The sequence below is a fragment of the Haliotis rufescens genome, unplaced genomic scaffold (assembly GCF_023055435.1).
Source record: "Haliotis rufescens isolate VD_foot unplaced genomic scaffold, xgHalRufe1.0.p SCAF_1, whole genome shotgun sequence".
In the NCBI taxonomy this organism is placed as follows: domain Eukaryota; kingdom Metazoa; phylum Mollusca; class Gastropoda; order Lepetellida; family Haliotidae; genus Haliotis; species Haliotis rufescens.
This window is the reverse complement of record NW_025963779.1, coordinates 77,674,793-77,695,592: the sequence shown is the minus strand read 5'-3', so window position 1 is coordinate 77,695,592 and position 20,800 is coordinate 77,674,793. Positions and strand designations below refer to the sequence as shown.

Here is a 20,800-nt window from a genome sequence, read left to right as displayed (position 1 = left end):
AACCCTTACTTGTCCACACAACAATCTTTGAACACACTCCATACCCCTCTGCTGTATTTACCACACTACATTATTCATCTCTGTGTTATGTGTAATTCATGCCACATGACACAGTCTTCAGAGATTTTACTTATTTAGACTAGTTTATGCATCTATGTTTAAACATTGATAAATGTATGGCACCAGAGTGCAACCAGGTTTTGTTTGGTGCAACTAGCTTTTCATGTCAACAGGCACCTGGTGCAAGTTAAATCAAGTTCCTTAATCGGGCCCTGCCTTTGTTGGGATATTATTTATCCAGGATTTGAAACAAAGTGCCAATGGAAAATGTTGTTTAGTTCAAAAGTGTTATTTTTTAAAAGTTCTTACTTTCTTATTCTCTGAAGTATCTTAACATTGTATTCAATGCAATAATTGTCCTGTATGCCATAATTAGAGAATGACTGGAGAGGTTGGGTGGGCTAGTGGTTAAAGTGTTGGCTTGTCAAGGCGAGGATCTGGGTTTGAATGATTTACAACATAGGTATGATGTGTGGAGCTTATATAATTTGCTAAACTTAGAGTGAGTTATTTTACCTCTCCTTTAACAAATTGGTTTCACAAATTGTACGCATGCATTTTAGGAACTGACACCAGGTATTGATGGCAGGTAGCTAATGCTTTAACCCCTATGCCACCCAAAAGACATATAAACAGAAAATAAGAATCACTTGAGAGAAAAGATACAGGTTTGAAATCTCCAGTGTGACCTGGTCTTAAGGTAAATCACTAGTCTTAAGGTTGAGATGATTAAGACAAGGGATTATCTGCCTGTGCCTAAGGCAGTGTATTGGTTTACAGCTAAGTTATTAGTGTTTGCACTAATCCACAAGAAGCTTCTACTGAGGAATTACCACAATAAACAGATCTGTATTAAAGATTAGGATTATTATTATACTTATTTGATTATTGTACATGGAGCCATCAATGATTCCCATTTCTTATTTTTACACCAATTGATTATTGATAAGAAAAAAATAATAAATAATAAATAAATTTATTTTTTCCAGACTGCTGCCAAGTTTGTACTACGTAGGACACGAAAGGACCTGAATACACTCAAGAAAGAGGTTGACAGTGGGAGGTAGGCCAGCCAGCTGATTGGTGGATGTTCAGAGTAGGGACTGTCTCAAAGTAACAATTGTCACTTTTATAAACAAAGTGTTTCAACTTTGTCAGGAAGTTATTTCGTAATTCTACATGAAATACCAGGTCGAATGAAGTTGGAATTGAAGAATAAATAAATGACATTTATAGTTTTGATACAGTCCCTCTAACAAGTACCGATATGCCTGCCATTGTGGAGGTGCTATAGGAGCACAACAATGGTTTAATGAGCCCTGTGATATGGATGTGATGTAATGTAATCTGTATATCAAGTTACAGGCAGTAGACCATTAAATACATGTTCATGAATAAGTCTAGGTCAAAAGTCAATATTCCCCCACAGGGATTCAGGGTTGTAATAGGTTTGAATGTTGTATCACTCTGTTTGGTGTGGAATAGAAGCAATGCTAACTCTCTTGAAATATGGATAAATCTAATGATTAAGTACCAAGTAATGAGCTGAGACAAGGATGAGTTGGTGGGGTAGGTCAGTAGATAAAGCTGAGATGAAGGCCTGGGTTTGATTTCCTAATGGACACAATCTGTGAAGCCTATTGGATTTACGGGTATGAACAGAGTGTGAGGTGAAACTGGGTTTTACGTCGCATCCAAGACTATTGCACTTATATAGCGAGGTACACGCATGTGTGTGTGTGTGGCTGCTTTTACTAATCCGGACTGATCCTGATTTGTAGAGCTAGCCCACTAAGATACCATATATGCATGCCACAGTTTAACATGAATACCCCACTCAGGCACAGTATGGCTGGACTAACGAATCTATACATAGTCCAATCAAAATCGCGCAACGAAATAAAAATCCGGTTCGTAAACTCTCATGCAGATTTCGGTCGATTGCAGGATTTGCAATGCACATGCACTGCCAACTCGTTGTCAACAGATATTTTCAAAATCTTTTCATGTTTTTAATCAAGGTGCTCACATGATTTGATGCATTTTGCAATGTAATGCCCGTTTTATCACAATGTAGATCTTGATTATCGAGCAGATCGTCCTGAATTGGCGCCGCCATTTTGTTTGAAGCAAATGCAAGTGATGCAAGAGGTGGAATCTGATTGGTCCATAGGAGAGGCTTAGTAGGGACATAACTGGTAATACCCACTGGTGGCACTACGATTGAGCCCAGGAATTCCAGCCTAGTTCGGCAAGGGTGGAAACTGGACTTTTCAAGTCTCTCTTGCCTTGGGACGATGTGTATACCACTGCCTACATGTTTTCATACAGTCAAATATTTCCTTTTTTTCTTTTTCCAATTTTAAGTCAACAACATTTGTTTTACCTGCTTTAGTGAAAAATAAGAAAGGTTTGTCAAGGCTCATGTGTAAACATTTGTTTTGACATGAAAACAGAAAGTGAATCAATGCCAACCACTTGTCAGTCTCCTGGAGTCAATTACCTGCATACTTCTACCTGTCTGTCCACACCACGATAATGTCAGCAATACCTGTGTTGTGTTTGCCTTCACCATGGAGGTCTAAACAAGTGCACAACCATGGCTATGTTTAAACAGACAGAGACTAGACCACCCTGGCAACGTACCTAGCCTTTTTAAGCCTTAATAATTTAATGTATGCTTCATGCCATAGCATATAGCGGCCGTACAAACAGACATCCTTGATCATTACATATCCTTGAACATTGTGTGTCTCAGATGACCATTATATGTCCTTCACAAGACCATTTTATTTCTTTTTCAAGACCTTTATACATTTGACAGGACCTTTTTATGTCATTGACAAGACCAGTATATGTCCTTGAGGCGGCCTCCGTGGTCTTGTGGTAGAGCGACCGCCCGTAGCAGAAGGTCCAGGGTTTGATCCCTGGCTGTGTCATACCAAAAGACATTAAAAGATGGAATTTGTTGTTACCCTGTCTGGTGCTCGGCATTAAGGGGCTAAAACAAGGACTGGTCGGCTCGGAGTCAGTATACTGTATCTGCATGGGGTATTCATGTTTAACTGTGGCAATTGGTATCTCAGTGGGCTAGCTCTATAATTGGCATCAATCTGGAGTATAACAAGCAGCCACACACTGTATTATACTTGACAAATCATCATTATATATTATTGAACTGGTAATATTTGTCTGATATATGGTATATCCTTTAATATCATGTGCATTATCATTACATGTCCTTCATTAGATAATTCATAAATCTGAAATCAGATTATGAATTCTTGATGATGCTAACCCATCCTACCACCATGCCATATATACCATATTCTTACATTATAAGTTGTAGCTGAATTGAGAGGGGTACATGGGGCTTCATGCGTCCCGCAGTATGTTTTATACCATGAGCCGGAGGCGAGTTTTATAAAACCTGATGAGGGACACACAAAACCCTGTGTACCCTGAGTGATGCTTCTACTCAGAAAGAATAAAAACAAATTCAAAATTGATAGAAATCAGCTGTTTGATTGTGCTGAGGTTAGCTTGTGCTATGTCACATGACTTCCATAGACTCGGAAAAAGTGTGCAGCTTTGTGCATCAATGCGGGGTATAAGGGATTTATTCCGCCTCTCAGAAATCCATGTGCAGCGTGACTTGCTCGTGCTGGGGTATAAGGAATTTATCCACCTGCTGAGAAATTTATTTCCCTCCAAGGCGAGATACATAGTATTTTTATCAAGATCACGTGGATCAATCAGATTTCATCATTCTGACATGGAGGTATGATAAAATACATTGTAGCCTTCATAAGAGAACATTTTCTTCTCGATGGCAGATTATGACCATGAAAATATGTTGAGAACAGGATCAGATGTTTTTTCATTTGCTTTATTTACAAATGCAAACACAAACACAATATTTAACAAATATGAAGTGAAATAAGAAACTGAGCTCAGTCTATTTTCATTGCTTTTTGGTCCTGTCCCACAATATTTTACAAGATCATTAAGATTTAATTTTTTTTAGAAATATAAATCAGTTTCTGAAAAGATTAAACATATTAGGGAGAAGGCGGCAATAAGTGGTCCACTTGTGCCCGGGAATCCCTTTGTCTTTTTGGACAATAAAATATGTTTAATAAAACATATGCTTACATGGTTACCATAGTGCCATAGCTGTACAAGGAGTTCCAGGGAGCTTAGAATGAAATACATCACATCACATCCCAGATTAAGCCATTAGAATTCAGAAATGCTCAGTGCAACAATCTGTTATTTTACGTGAAGTAAGAAAATTGTAAATGACATTATTCAAAAGTAATGTGTCTTTATAAGCTGACCTTAAGTTGGAATAACTTTCTTAATTTTATAAGTATGGTTAAGTAAATATATCCGAACCATTACATTATTTTCTTTAAACATTTTTATCTGTTAGACTGGTGCCCTTAATTCTCCTTTGTCTCGTAAGTGACATAGAAATGGATTAGTCCATTGTGTCTGGTGACAATATAAATCTTATGTTAATGGTGCCATGTACTGAAACAATAAAACTGGCTTTGATATATTATATATAAATCCATAAATCCTTACAGGTGATGAATTCTTCAGTAAACACGAATGAAGGCATTGTTTGGGTACAATTTAAAGTAGTAGAAAATGTCTTTAATCCCGCTGCCAGATCACGACTGAAGATGTATTACACTGATGAAAGAACCCCTTTAAACAACCCGGCAACTTGGTGCATGTGTCTCATGGAATCTGGCAGTGTGGCGTTGATGTATTGATTGACATGAGGGATCGGTGTCAATTGCTAGATAGAGTCTCATTAAGAGGGCTCATGCCAGTATATATTAGGGGGGCTGCAATAAACAAGTCTTTAACACTGGGGTACATAGCAACATACAATGTCAGGCCATGGGAATCCAGACTCATGTTCTTCCACCAGTGTAGAACACTGGTAATGTTTATTGAGTATTTGGGACAATAGGTGGTGGTGTTTGAGGGGGAGTGATAGAAATATAGTCTGAGGTTAGCTGTGCGTGAAAGGTCAAGGATTATATATCAATAATGATTTCAATGTCAACAACAACAACAACCAGATCACATGAGGCAGTTTGTAAATATTTAATGATGATTAAAACTAATTGCTTCAAATTTCTTGCCTTTTATCTTGTGCATATGGCATCTAAAATAAAAACTGAAGATTTCACGATCATCAGTATTGAGTGTCAGGTTTTTGTAAAACTAAATTTTGCTGTGTATTTTATAACTGTCTGATGTGATGGAATATTAGGGCTCCTCTCCTAGGAACTGTAGACTGCCTCAGTGATGTAGTCGATAGAACATATGCCAGGAGAAAGGAAGTTTGGGTGTTCGATTCCTGGCCGCGTCATACCAAAAGATGTTAAAAGATGGTACTTGTTGTTACCCTGCCTGGCACTCAGTATTAAGAGGATAACACAAGGACTGTTCGGCTCAATGTCAACATATTCTGACTGAGTAGGGTGTTAACCTACAGCATGGTCTCTGAGGGCTAGCACTATAAAACCAGCATCAGTTCGGACTAGTACAAGCAGTCACACACCCGTGCAAGCACACACCTATCTAAGTGCAGCATTGTTGCTTGTATGCAAAGTTCAAATACCTGGAAGCAAGTCTCAGGAACAAATAATAAATAAAAATCACTTTTTAAAATAAAAAAAACTCAGGAGAAAATTTATTACTGCATTGTGTCACTTACTTTCTTGCCATGCGTACACGGCAATTTTTATGTGGGAAATAAGTTCTCCTTTTGCTTAAGGTGAATTGTTTGCTCGCACTATGCATGCATTACTTCTGACTTTCACATGTTTGAATACAAATAAAACTTCAGTCAACTTCAGTGTGTGCATGACCAGATCGTATGTACCTAAATATGTTTTTTTCAGAGCTAGGGTCAAACTATTCCCAATCAGACATTTTGTACCAGTATTTCTTGAGACCTACAACAGGTACCCGGGTAGGGTTGGGTAATAGGGGTGTGGGTACCTGGGTAGTAAATCTGGACTCGTCCCAGCCCTAGTCAGTATGACATGTATAAATAATTAAATGCTATCAACCTGTTTCTGATGAAATCATTGACACTAAGAATTATATGATTCAAAATAAAAGACCTGTTACCCCGGCATCTGTCTGTCCGTCCGTCAGTCCGTCCGTCTGTCTGTCTGCTGTACCATTCATTACTTGGTTGTAGTCACCCCAGCTTGATAATGGTGTAATAATCTACATCGAAATAACCAGAAATTGTTATCCATAATGATGTGTTTTCTTATTAGCAAAAAAACCAAGAACAAAATAAAAACATAATTGTTTGCAGTACTACTTTAATTACATCGGCTACATTGATTAGCCATATTTCACTTTGACATGTAAATCCAAGGAGATTTCTACTTAGATATTGAACATGCTGCTCATTGTTATACAATCAATACACGTCACCAGCCACATTAAGCCCTAATTAAAGTGAGTGAATTATTGACTGCTGTGGTATCCAGGAATACCTGGTCAGAGAGCGGGAGGTCACTGGTTCGATCCATGTTCCCATCATATGAAAGGACATTAAAAGAATGTACTTGTTGTTACTCTGCCTAGTACTCAGCTTTAATGGGATAAAACATGAGGACTCGTCAGCTAAGAGTCAGTATAATCTGTCTGACTGGTGTTGTTAACTGATGCATGGTATCTCAGTGCTAGCACTTTGAGACTAGGGCTTCAACAGGTCCAAAAATATGGAGGGGTAAGACTCGGCTCGTGCTCGAGTACCCGCAATTATACATCTGCTCAATAAAATTGGCAATTATCCTATCTTATACAAAAGGAAAGAGTCACAATGACATCGTAGGTCACCTTATATGATAAATAAGATCATTTGATGCCAGCGCCGATGGAAATTGTCAATAAATGACAAGATATAGATAATAAGTTAAAAGTAACATTTTCAATGTTATCACAAAGTCACAAGTCAGTATTTACCTTTTTCTTAATTGAAAACAAAACATTGAAAGATTACTAGGCTTGTAAATTTATAGTTGACTTCTATAAGACGTTTTCCCGACATTTGAAGAGATAAATTATAATGGGATACAGTAACACAATGTTAATATTCAATAAAGTGATGTCCAGTTACAACGCTAATTTAGAATGATTAAGTCTACTGCTTTCGACAGTTTAATAGTTTCGTAAACCATCCTTTTGAAACAAGAAATAAAGTACTTTTTTAACCAGGAAATATCCTTATGAAATGGTTGTAAATAAGTGTATTGTTTCGAAAAATAACTAAAAGGAAAGCTATTGACACTTTTATTTGATTTAATTGATTACTCATGAAAAAGAAAGTTACATAAAGACACATTTCTATTAACTTATTGAAAGTCGACCAAACTAGAGTTATCTTCCTTGGTTGAGTACTCGAGTCCTTCAAACTGGACTCGAGTCCCACTAAACTCGGCCCGTGCCCGAGTACTCGAGTACTCTTTGAAGCCTTATTTGAAACCAGCATTTGTCCAAACTAGTACAAGGAGTCACAAATTGGATGGCACCGGTTATCAAAATAGCATATGACTATTGCCATTGGGTTGTGCCTGTATTGCAATAATATCACATACCGTATTCGACGTAATAAGCGCCCAGGGCGCTCTCAAAATTAGAAATAGGGGGCTCTTATTAGAATATAATTTTGTGAAAAAAAACAGAGTTGAAAGATCGCAAATTTTTGGTTTATGTACCTGAAATGATACAAAAGAAAAGTCTGTGCGTATTATACACGACAGATATATTTTTCTAAAATTTAATTGCCCATAATTAAGGGTGCATATAACACACGAGTGCGTATTATACACAAATAAATAAGTCTTGTGTACATTTGTCAATGGGAAGAGGTGCTAATTGGGATTGTTCACTAGCCAATATAGTGGCAAATATCACTGCGGGCGCTTATTAGAGCGGGGCGCTTATTACGTTGAATACGGTAACTGTTTTCAGCTATTGTAATAGTGATACTATCACCTTGATAATCATCCCTAACAGAGGCAGTGTGGTTTGACTGAAGGACAAAAAATACATTAAACCATACTCACCATCATAATACACATTGCTCCATAAGTGCAATAATCTTGTTATACCCCATTTCCCCTCACTACAGTCATAATAAGACAAATCCTGGGTGGCCATGCATGTTATCCTAAATGAGTATGTTTGCGATGGAACAGGTATTCTTTTGTCAGGTCTGGTTACAGAGCTATTCATACATTGATAGTGTTAGTTAATGTCCCATATGTGTGATGTCCCCTCGAGAGGCTGTGATTACATCCATGTCAGCCATGTTTCATTGGAGTTCCTAATCACAATGTTCTTGTGACATTCTTCATCTTTCAGGAACATGATCCGGAATGTGAAGCTTGGCCATGGCTTGTTTCAACTCATCAAACACGAGAGAGAGACTAAAGTGAGTATTGTGGAATCTGTTCAAACCGGACTAATCCATACCTTGGTCAAAACTGGGATCGGGTTGTCAGGCTCGCTGACTTGGTCCATATATGTCTTTGTATCCCAATTGCATGGACCGATGCTCATGATATCAATCACTGGATTGTCTGTTCCAGACTCGATTATCTACAGACCATATCCCAATTGCGTGGATCGATGCTCATGATATCAATCACTGGATTGTCTGTTCCAGACTCGATTATCTACAGACCATATCCCAATTGCGTGGATCGATGCTCATGATATCAATCACTAGATTGTCTGTTCCAGACTCGATTATCTACAGACCATATCCCAATTGCGTGGATCGATGCTCATGATATCAATCACTGGATTGTCTGTTCCAGACTCGATTATCTACAGACCATATCCCAATTGCGTGGATCAATGCTCATGATATCAATCACTGGATTGTCTGTTCTGTCTTCTTACACTTCTAATTTGTGTCTGTTCCTGTGTTTAATGACATGCTGTGATATATACACAACAGCGATATACATGTCTAATTGACAATAGGTGAGATGTAACGCCTTGTTTATGCATGATTCTCTGCAGTAGAGTTCATGTTTGTAAAATGACTGCTTTTGATCAGTAAGTGAAGATCTGTAAATTAATACTGAAAAAGATACAAATATGGGTAATTACATGAAGAGTTGCTGTATGCTATAAAAGGTTTTGTCTCTTGCTTACCCAACTTGTTCTGACAATGTTGCAGACTGCAGCTTTGTACGCTGAGAAGAGGAAGAAGGAAGAAGAGGCACGGAATGCATGGCAGGCTCCGAAGCGTGACAGTGACAGTGACAGCGACAGCGAGGCAGATGAGGAGCTGGGGGAGGATGTGGATCTGACGGGGTAGGGATGCCACGCAATGGCAAAGAAGCATGTTCCATCCACAATTTTCATTCATATCTCGTTAGTGTACAGGATACTTTTCTGGTGTAGAACAATATTTGTCTCAGAATTTCCAGAATAGGTTGAATTACACTAGTAGGATTTGAAATGATTTTGTTTGTGTGTGTTGCTTTTTGTGACTAGTTGTTACACAGATGTTGTTGTGGAGCACCTGCACGCATGGCCCGCAGCTGCACACTCTGCAGGCTTCGTCTCCGCAGGCTTCGTCTCCGCGGCAATCTCACTGAGTCTAATAAGTGCAGAAGTATTTGGAGAGAAAACAGTATACCAGTGAAACCTTGTCAAACTTTCAGTGCTGCGTGTAGTGTTTGAGACTTTAAGGATTCCGTCAGGACTATAGGTTACATTGTCTTAATGTTGTAGGTGAGTGAGTGAGTAGAGTTTTACACACTTTTAGCAATATTCCAGCAATGTCACGTCGGATGACACTAGAAATAAGCTTCACACATTACCCATGTAGTGAATGGAACCCGGGTCTTCGGCATGATGAGAGAGCCCTTTTACAACAAGGCTACCCAATATTGAGTGAGTGAGTCAGGTTAAAGGCCGCTTTTAACATTATTCCAGTTATATCACGGCGTGTCAGCTTATTGTGGGTAGAAAGCCCGAAGTGATGCAGGTCTCAGACATTTACCACTTCGGTAAAACCCACAAGCACAGGTATGGTGCTGATCAACCTAGAAACCTAATCGGGGCAAACCTGGATTCTAACCCACAGTCATAGGTTTCTGGCGTGCCCAAGGGACGCAACTCTGCACAGCAAATCGCAGTGCCACCCGTGCCCCCTACCAAATGTTGAGGGTTGATGGGAGAGTTAAGTGGTCAAAGCGTTTACTTGTCAAGCTGAAGGCCTTGGTTCAAATCCCCACATACATACAATGTGTGAAGCTAGTAACTGGCATCCCTAGCCATGGTATTGCTGTGATATTGCTAAAAGCTGTGTAAAACCATACTCACTCACTCACTCACTCACTCACTCACTCACTTAATGTTGAGTTTACTGGAGTTAATGCTATGTAATGTCAGCAATATTTCAGCTATGTCACTGTAACCTCTAAACAAATGAGTCTGGCAAACCAGTGACTGAAATCATGAGCTGCGATCTGTGCCACTGGAGCACAATAACAAGCTATCAGCCAAGTCACTGAACCTGACCACCCTATTATGGGGGTGGACTCTCTTGACAAGCATAGTTTACTGGGGATTGGTCCTACCCCATAATCCCCATGTGGGATTAGGGTGACAAGGTTTCACTGTAGCTTTGTGATTTCTGAAAGTTATTGACTTATGAGAGTCTGGGAACTTAATGGTTATAGACATTTTGATTTGAACCACAAACATCTCTCGAGAGAACATGGTTCGAAAGATTTAATGGACACGGATAATTGAGATCTGATGACAGAATTTCTGCGATAAAGATGTCTCATGTGCTTTCTGCTCTTTCCCTCAGTTCAGTAAATGTAGTATAGGCCAACACTCTCTAGTGCATACACATGCTAGTGCTATTCCAATACAGGCAGTGCAGATGTATTTATTTCATATCAGAAATACAAAGACTCAAAATTAATTCAGAATACAAAATGCTTCAAGAGGACCAATGGTTTCTTTAAAATTTATAACACCAGTGTTCGGAGTAATAGAAATATGTAACTGGTCAGATGGAGTACCATTTTCTTTGACACTGTGAAGAAAGGTATGTTTTCTTATCATTGATTAACAATACATTACAATTGGGAATTCTTTTTCCTAATGTGACATTAGAGTCACCATTTATAATTATTACACCACGGCATACCTGAATGGTGAAATCGGGAACTTATGTTTTAGGGGAGTCCTTCCGGCAGTCACAACTTATGATTTGTACATAGACAGACGGGATTATGAGTGACACTCGAAACTGACAACTCCACCTAAGATAGTACTGGGATGTTAGACATGTTGTTATCTCGAACACTGGTTAACCCTCTTTTGTTGGTCTCAGGTAGGCCACATAAGTAAGGCTTGTATTTAAACTTTCAGGCCAGACCAAGTTTGTCCTTGTTTCATGTTTTTTTTGCTCTCAATGATAAGCTGCAGGAGACAAAATCTGAAAATATTATCAAATATGTCACCAGGGTTGATTTGGGGTTAAATTTACTAAAACACTTCTTGAAATAAAATTTAAAAAAACCAATCAAAGTAAGATTTTCCATTTTAGCATCACTATATATCCTTACTCAAAGAAAACAATGTGGCATCCATAAAACAATTTTTCGTTTCAACAATTGTGACACCTGTATGCATTTTAACAGTTAAAGGAGTCTACAGTACTAAGTTTTCCAAAGTTATTCTCTTCATCTTTATCTATCATGACTTACAGAAATATCACCTTTCCAGTTACGATTATGTTGCATTTGACATATTGGAACGCAACGACATCATTTGAAAAATATAATGTAAGAAATTAAAGGGATGCCTGGCTTTTTTGGACATATTGTTTAAACTTGAGAATGCCCCTTTAAATATTCTAACATTAGGGTAATGACAAAAAGATTTGATCTCAATTATTCCTCAATCGAACACAGGCAGTGCATGATCAAATGTTTATTGTTAAAAAATTGTATTTGGGTTATTTAGATGGATGTTTTGTCAATGTATGTCTGCATTGTCCTTTAGTATAGTCCTTTTCATTGCTACAGTTGTATGTGAGTTTGTAGCTGGTAGTTTGTCCGCAGTGTAGACAGCGTAGTACAGATTCACACAGACTCACCTGTTTCTCCAACATGACTGTTGATCTGTGTAACACAAGTATAGACTCTTTCTCCCAAGGGGTAATTCCAGTTGAACACACATATTATCAAGTACCCCTTCCATATCTCAAGTAGAATCTGTCTGTATTGATACTTATATAATTTCTGAACGGTTCTCATGAAAAAAATCTTACTTTTTAGTATTTGACCATTTTTTAACATGTAATGGCAATCTCACAGGTTTAAGAAATAATTTGCTTAAAGAAGAAATAATTTTCTTAAAGACTTAATGAAGTCCTAAATGCTTGTGAGTATATATCAGTTCAGATTAAGACCTTGGTGTCATGGCTGGGCAGATTCTACTTGTGTCCTCCCACTGTATCTAGACTCTAGGTTACCCCGAACCACTTCAACAATCTCCAGTATCATAGATGTTTCACAGCAAGAGATTTAATACAGGCCACGGAGATGTAGAACTGTGGGATCTGTTTTTCAAATATTAGTCATCTTTAGATATTCTCCTACATAATGAATAATTAAAAACATCAGAGAAAACATGAGATGGTGATTAGTTCTTTACAACTGCAAATGTTCTAAATAGTTCATGTAATGCAATTTATTGATTCCATTTTTGATGGACACTTGATTTCAGATATGTCTAAAGTCAGTCGTGCTATTTGCCTAAATCCTGATTATAATTTTGAAGCTATATGGAGGAGTTGATGCATGACGATGACGAGGATGAATTTCGTTTGACCTTGACATCTGAGCCCAATCCTGACCCCCAGGAAAGGGACGTGTTTAGTGGGTTTGTATACATTGAAAACAAAATCAAAATAATAATACATGTCTCATATCAATCTATGTCGATCACTGGATTTATTTAGATTTACTTTATACACTTTATATAATTATAAATATGTATAAGTTGTTTACAAAATTAACTTTCCACTAAAGCTCGGCAACAGATAGAACAGGAAAATAGAACAGGCTGTTTAAGCCATTATCATGTGTTTTACACATCAGGTGAACATACATACTTTTTCATCGATAGGTTATTTTCAAACTGTATACTTGCTACTGCTCGGCATGTTCTGTGTATAAAGAAGTACATATCTGTCAATGCATCAAAAATAAAACAGCAGTGATTTTAAACACGTCAGGATCCATTAGTGGGTACACTTGCATTATACTGGATACATGTCGGCCATTTTTGTTTGATGCTTCTTATAAAGGGCCAAGTGAAATGTGGCTGTTGGAAAAATAGGTGGAAAAAGTTCAAAGTAAAAACAGAAAAATGACCTGTTTGCATATGTATGGTTTAATATGATTAAACCATGAAACTGAAAATCAAGCAATTCATAAACGTTATCAGGCATCAACTTTGAAACATTCCAAAAAAAAGTCTCCTAATCAATTACATGTATTGAGGCCCCATTACAAAAAACATGTATTCATTCACATTGTTAACTGAAAACGACATTTACTTACAAAAGATTTTATCACAAGGGCTTAAATTTGTGTTTGGGGCGAGTTGGGTAACAACTTAGAAACCGTTAGAATTAAGGATGCAGCTTGTGCACATCCTTTCTACAGCGGTGACAGGTATCCAGCATACTGCACTCTAGCCCATTAGTCATGTCTGGGTCCATTGAAACATGGATGTCAAGAAACATCTCAGGTCTTAACTGTCACCAGTTTGTTCTCAACTTGGCCTTGACATTGGGGAAGCCTAGTGGTTAAGGAGTTAGCTCCCCAAGCTGAAAGTTTGATTTCATATAGGTAAAATGTGAAACCATTCTTGCGTTTATTACTGCTGTGATATTGCTGAAATAATGCTAAAAGCAGTGTATATAAAACTGTACTTGCTCAGCTTGCCTTGCATCAATGCATTGATAAGTCTAAAGAGAAGATAGTTTCCAAATAGATAGAAAATATGACAGCAAAAGTTTTTTTCCTGCATTGACTTTACCATTCCCTGCTGAAACTAAAACCTAGCTTGCGGAATTAAACAGGCATACAGTATGTTATCTAATGTTTCAGCTGTGTTTTAACAAACTTCTTATTCTATGACTTATGTAGTTTCTTTGTCTACTAATACATCTCTTGAAATACAATCTGTTTACTAATACTGTATGGTTGTGGTGATCTTGACCTTTAGTTTGCTTTTAACATGAAATGAGTGACCTTTCTGTGTGAGACCTTTTGTGCTGCCTAACATTCAAATTTGTTCCAAACAACTGTTTTAGTACTGATATAATTGGTATTTCTTTTATCACAGGGAGTGGTTCTGAACATTACTGTTCTTTTATATCAAGGTTGTGCCAATGATTAACAATGAAATATGTGGGTTAGTCTACCATCCTGCCATTGACGGTTGCAGGAAACATGGGATCACGGAGCATAATCACCATTGTCAAATCTACTGCACAAATAAAAAACAAAATTCTGATCAATGCGTTTTGTTTAGATTTTAGTGAAAAAATAATGTGATCACAGGTTCTTTTATTTAAAATATGTATGAATAACTGCAAGAATAATAGGTTACAAGTAATTACTATGAATATATTTTTGTCTATTAAGACATGTTTTGTCATTAATATTGATATAGGTCAACTAGTTATTATTTGGAACACAAGATTATGCAGGAGGGTAGAAATTAAATATATGCTATATTGTATTTAAAAAGGAATTAATGGAAACGCAGACTTGTTATTCCTTTCATTTTGACCAACATATGCACTGTTTTTAGGAGTTCCAAGTTAGGAGAAATTCCATATATTTTCAGATCCTGTGCAAAATATATTCAAAATGGCTTTAACCTGGTATGTAAAATACCATTGGATGAAATATTTAATGATGGAAGATTGGTGATCCAAGTAATATAAACATGGTGGCCTCATGATTTAAATACTGAATTGATTATGAATCAGTATTTAAATGATCTTTCTAACTTCTGTAACCTATGACAACTAGGATGGGCTACACAGATCTGGATTCCCAACCAACAAGTGCCAAGACAGTGCCAAGTGCTCGGCGGAAGAAGAACGTACTGCCACGCCCCTACACTCCTCAGCACACCAACCTGGCCGTCGTGTCAGATGACCGAGTGCCTGATATGTCAAGGTCAGTGTTGCATCGTGGGAGGTTGTGCAAACCAAGACCTACTTTGATTATGGTCAACAGGAACCAGAGCACGACTGCTTGATGGATGAGCTTCTGTTTAAAGTTTAATGCGTAAATTAGGGACCGACTTGGAAGAGCAGAGTCTGTGATGCCACCCCAGAAAATAATAAATACCTGATCACTGAAAACATTGTTTGGGCTTGAAATACCTGTCAGTATAATAAATTTCTACATGAAAGTAGGAATTATTATGTGATCAGGATAACAAGTAAAGTTTCTGCCTCTCTTGGTCAGTGTATGAATAATGTCTGAAGAATACGATGAACAAATGATTTGTCTCATACAAAAATTTCATGATGGAACTTTTTGGACCTTTAGTTATGATATTTGATTTGATTGCCCATATTTGGAAATAATAATATTACTTTCTTTAAGTCATTAATCTGTAGACCAACGTTCCTATATTGAGACCAAGTCTATCTTTGAGATGAATTCCCCCCTGTGCTCTACCCAGGGCATTGAGTATGTATGGTGTTTTGAAGAAGGGGTTAGTATAATATGTGATTCATTTCAGACAAGCCTTGTTCCGTCAGCTGTGTGTGTTGAACTGGATCCTGGAGGCCATGAACATAGAACAAGGCTACGACATGTGCCCAATTACCAAGTCCTGGAGCTTCCTGTAAGTATAGTAGAACAAGGCTACGACATGTGCCCAATTACCAAGTCCTGGAGCTTCCTGTAAGTATAGTAGAACAAGGCTACGACATGTGCCCAATTACCAAGTCCTGGAGCTTCCTGTAAGTATAGTAGAACAAGGCTACGACATGTGCCCAATTACCAAGTCCTGGAGCTTCCTGTAAGTATAGTAGAACAAGGCTACGACATGTGTCCAATTACCAAGTCCTGGAGCTTCCTGTAAGTATAGTAGAACACGGCTACGACATTGCCCAATTACCAAGTCCTGGAGCTTCCTGTAAGTATAGTAGAACACGGCTACGACATTGCCCAATTACCAAGTCCTGGAGCTTCCTGTAAGTATAGTAGAACAAGGCAACGACATGTGTCCAATTACCAAGTCCTGGAGCTTCCTGTAAGTATAGTAGAACACGGCTACGACATTGCCCAATTACCAAGTCCTGGAGCTTCCTGTAAGTATAGTAGAACAAAGCTATGACATCACCCGTCACCAGGTCCTGCATCCTCTATATCTCCAGTGCTCGCATTGCGGGACACCTACAATAACTCCTGGATCCATTCCCATGGTTCTCACGATCTTAAGCTACCTGCCTTTGATTTTCATTAACATTTTACCGACCAATCAAATATCAAGATAGGGAAAGGGGAAATGGGCCAAGGAGCAGAACGTGTCTCAGTCTGTTGTTCAATGTTGAATTTCATGCAAATTCTATCATAATCAGTGGTATTGGTACATATGACTGAGTAGCTTAGCTAATCAAATTGGTTAATGAAAATCAAGGGCGGGTAATTTGAGATGGAGAACTACGGGAATGGATCCAGGGGTCAGTGTGGGTTTACCGATATGCAAGCCCTGGAGATGTAGAGGATGCATATCCTGGAGCTTCCTGTATGTATTGATGTAAGTTAGTGTTAAGTATTTCTTCAACATTTCAGTGAGATTGGCGGCTCCAAGATGAACATGAAAAAAAAGCAGCGAGAAAAACAAGCAGAAAATAAATGGGAGCAGTTTGTGACCAACACCTCAACTGGAAAGGTGACTACCTGTCTTTGTGTGTTTCTGTCAGATTGCATAACACTGAGGCCAAACATCATGGAGGATGCTAGTGTATGCTGTTGGAATTAGGGGTTTAATATGCCACAATATGTGTTTTCTGCAGATTATATAATCTTGGTTCCTAAGCTATTTAAAAACCACTCTGTGGTATGGCATATTTTGTTGCATGTTTGTAAGAACTAAGATGCTTATGGACAGATACTACTTCAGTACTTATACAAGATGTAACATATATTGCTTTAGTTCTTATGTAAGTAGTAACACACTTTAGGCCAGGTATTGCTTCAGTTCTTATAGATGAAGTAACATGCTTATCGCTGGGTATTCACGAACACCTGGTATCATCACTATTTCATACTGATTCATGAAGACATCCTCATGATGCCATGCATCCCATGATATATATCCTTGCATCAAAGCATTCCATGTATAGTTTTTTTATTTTTGGCCCATAATTGATTATAGATAAAACACTTTTACTATGGTATTTGACTTTTCCCATTATTAAAAAACATAGGATTATCTAGTTTTCTTGTATCATATAATAAGATAGTTTGGCATACTTTTCTCTCAAATGCTCAAAGTCTTACATCAATGGGTTTCTGCTTATGGACATATTATTTTATATTTATAAATAGTTGTTGTTTCTTCTATGATTGTTGTAGTTAAGATTATATTTCTTTATTCCAATACACATTGTAAGTGCTTTATTCACCTGCTTGCTATGCCTAAGACAAATCCTTGGATGAAAGCTATGAATTTCTTCTCTGCCACCAAGCTACTGGTAAGCTGCGACCCAGGGAAGGGAAGGGCACTTGAGTTCAAACACAGATTAAATTTTTCGTTCGTTCATCATTCTTCAATCCATCCATCCATCCATCCATCCATCAGCCCAAATTAATGAAATGTACACAGCTCAAACCAAACTGTATGTTTGAACTCCAGTGCCTGTGCTTGAAGCCTGCTTGATGTTCTGCCTGACTTGAATTTCACCTGCACCAAACAATTAAGATATTTTATGTTTGCTTCTTTGACTTTTCATATAAAACTTACAATTGAATTAATTAATTCCCAATCATCAGTCTGCTAAAATCCCCATTTTCTAAAAAGTAAATTTGCAATATTATTACTTCTTTGTTTGGTGTAGTGTTGCATGCACCTGCACTTTGCACAAGCTATGTTTATAATAGTGTGGTTGGCGGTCACATGGGTACTGTCAGACATGCATGCTTTCTGTCGGTACCCATGTGACAAGGCTTAAGGTGTGGTTGATGTTTTCATTCTAAGAATGTCATTGACACTATTTTTTTCGTGACATAATGCACCTTGGTTTCAGGTTTTACTCACTGAGTTCTGATGGTAGACATTTGAATGTCCGCCACTACTAATTTAAGACATGAATTACCGGTAGTTTGAGTGTTTGACTGACGGATTTGTTTGTTTGTTGCTTAAAGCTGCACTCAGCAATATTCAAGCTATATGACGGCAGTCAGTGAATAATCGAGTCTGGACCAGATAATCCAGTGATTAAATTGACATCATGAGCATTGATCTACGTGATTGGGATATGATGAAATACATCAACCAAGTCAGCGAGCCTGAACATCCATTCCTGTTAGTCGGCCCTAGCACATGAATTAATGAGAGGGTTGTAATAATTTACCAAAGTATCGGTGCCACTTTGTGCCATGACATAGTTATCATATCCTAAGATCATGAAAAGATTCAAAACAATACATGTGTTTATGTGAAGACAGTATGTTATATGGTATAAATATGGGTTGTAAATGTACTATTTTCTGTAGGAATGTACAAAAGTCCTTAAACTGTTGTTATTTGAAGCAAGTTCACTAAATATGTTTTGGTTTCCTCATGCCCTTGACCAGGGGTACAGTAGGCCCAGTTTGAGATGCAGAGTTGTGTCCCTTGGTCTTGTAAAGGGCAGTGGGGTAGCCTTGTGGTTAAAGTGTTCGCTCATCATGCCGTAGACCAAGGTCTGATTCCCCACATCGATACAATGTGTGAAGCCCATATCTGGTGTCCCCTTCCGTGATATTGCTGGAATATTGCTAAAAGCGGCGTAAAACAATACTCACGCACTCGCCCTCTAGCCTTGTCAGGATCAGTGTATCATAGGTTGAGTCTGAGATTCCCCTGATTGTGATCTGTGGTCTCCCTGGACCATACCTGTACTTCTGGCTTCCAGTCTGGTAAACATCTGCAACCTGCGCACCTTGAGGCTAATTAATATTCCTTACACATTGGACCGCCTCCGTGGTCTAGTGGTAGAGTGTCCGGAGAGTGGAAGGTCCAGGGTTCGATCCCCGGCTGTGTAATACCAAAAGATGTTACTTGTTATTACCCTGTCTGGTGCTCGGCGTTAAGGGGCTAAAACAAGGGCTGATTGGCTCAGAGTCAGTATACTGTGTCTGAGTGGGGTATTCATGTTAAACTGCGGCAAGGTATCTCAATGGGCTAGCACTATAAATCGGCATCAGTCTGGACTGGTACAAGCAGTCACACACACACATGCATGAACATCGCGATGTAAGTGTAATAAACTTAGATGCGACTTTGAACCCCATTTCACCTCACCTCACCTCACCTTACACATTGAACTGAAATGCTGTGCAATGATTGAAAGACTATTCAAAGATGCAGCAAGCAAAACTTTGATTAAAACAATATGGTCACTATTGAATATAGAGTTCAATATTCCTAAAGCTGTGTATTATGATAACATAACGTTAGCATAAATTACATTGTAGTTGTTCCTTGATGATTTTTAACTTCTGATCTGTATCCTGGATATGAATCTTGTGAAGAAGGACATGGAACTATTGTCAAATTGCAAGTGTAATATTTCCCATCGCAGACCCATAAACGAGTCAGCACCCAAAAAAGCCGGGCGTCACTACAGCGACGCAGCACCCACCTGTACGCGCGGACAGCATCCACGTCTATGTCGGCCAGCCCTAGCAGCAGCACCTCCCAGCTCAACATGAGCTCGGGGCAGCTTCCGCACCATGGCCTGCAGGATAATGTGATCATGGAGGAGAGTGCCGAAACAATTCCTGAAGAGGAGGATGCTACCTATAACAAGAGTAGGTACCAGATTAAATGTGGCAGTTTGGATGGTACAATTTCATAAGAATTAATTACGTAATATTTTTGGTATAGCCAATCCCTAACAGAGATCGTATATGGTCTCTATCCCAAATTATGACATTTTGTATCAGCAATATTTCAGCAACATGGTGACTTGAACAAGATGTGCATATTGTTACATATAAAACATTCATCAAAGGATGGCGTGTTCAGATATCAGTAGGGAGGAAGAAGATAACAACTTGATCAATGTGCCGATTTATAATGCGGAATGTGAAACTACTGACTGAAACTGTATAGCATTGTGTTTTTTAACAAGTATTTCTTGCAAACTGTAAATCTTGAAATTAATGCATCTCCAAATTAATACGACTGCCGACCCCTAACCAAAAATGTGACTCAATATCAATGCGACTCCCCCCACCCCATCCCCAATGGAATGATATATATCCTTACCTTAACCCTACCTTACCTTAACCTTAACAGCAAATTTTAGCGTTGAGTAGAGCACCTCTGTAAAAACAATAAACAGTGTTTTTTAAAAAAAAGCACAATGTTTTTATTTGTTTATTCCCTTGACTGGCATTAC

General features: G+C 38.3%; 1 protein-coding gene across 7 annotated transcripts in view; it reads left to right on the top strand.

The window, feature by feature from the left end:
* Positions 1-20,800, top strand: part of LOC124147873 (coiled-coil domain-containing protein 60-like) — a 45,450-nt gene that overhangs the window by 9,106 nt on the left and 15,544 nt on the right. For 5 of the 7 annotated variants that reach the window (XM_048401355.1, XM_048401357.1, XM_048401353.1 and 2 more), the window contains exons 4-12: positions 1,050-1,123; positions 8,473-8,542; positions 9,299-9,435; positions 12,931-13,032; positions 15,201-15,350; positions 15,925-16,029; positions 16,983-17,082; positions 17,837-17,887; positions 19,979-20,207. In XM_048401355.1, the coding sequence (XP_048257312.1) occupies positions 1,050-1,123; positions 8,473-8,542; positions 9,299-9,435; positions 12,931-13,032; positions 15,201-15,350; positions 15,925-16,029; positions 16,983-17,082; positions 17,837-17,887; positions 19,979-20,207 (1,018 nt within the window). The remainder of the gene's footprint in view (positions 1-1,049; positions 1,124-8,472; positions 8,543-9,298; positions 9,436-12,930; positions 13,033-15,200; positions 15,351-15,924; positions 16,030-16,982; positions 17,083-17,836; positions 17,888-19,978; positions 20,208-20,800) is intronic. The other 2 variants (XM_048401359.1, XM_048401358.1) reach the window with 2 other exon arrangements.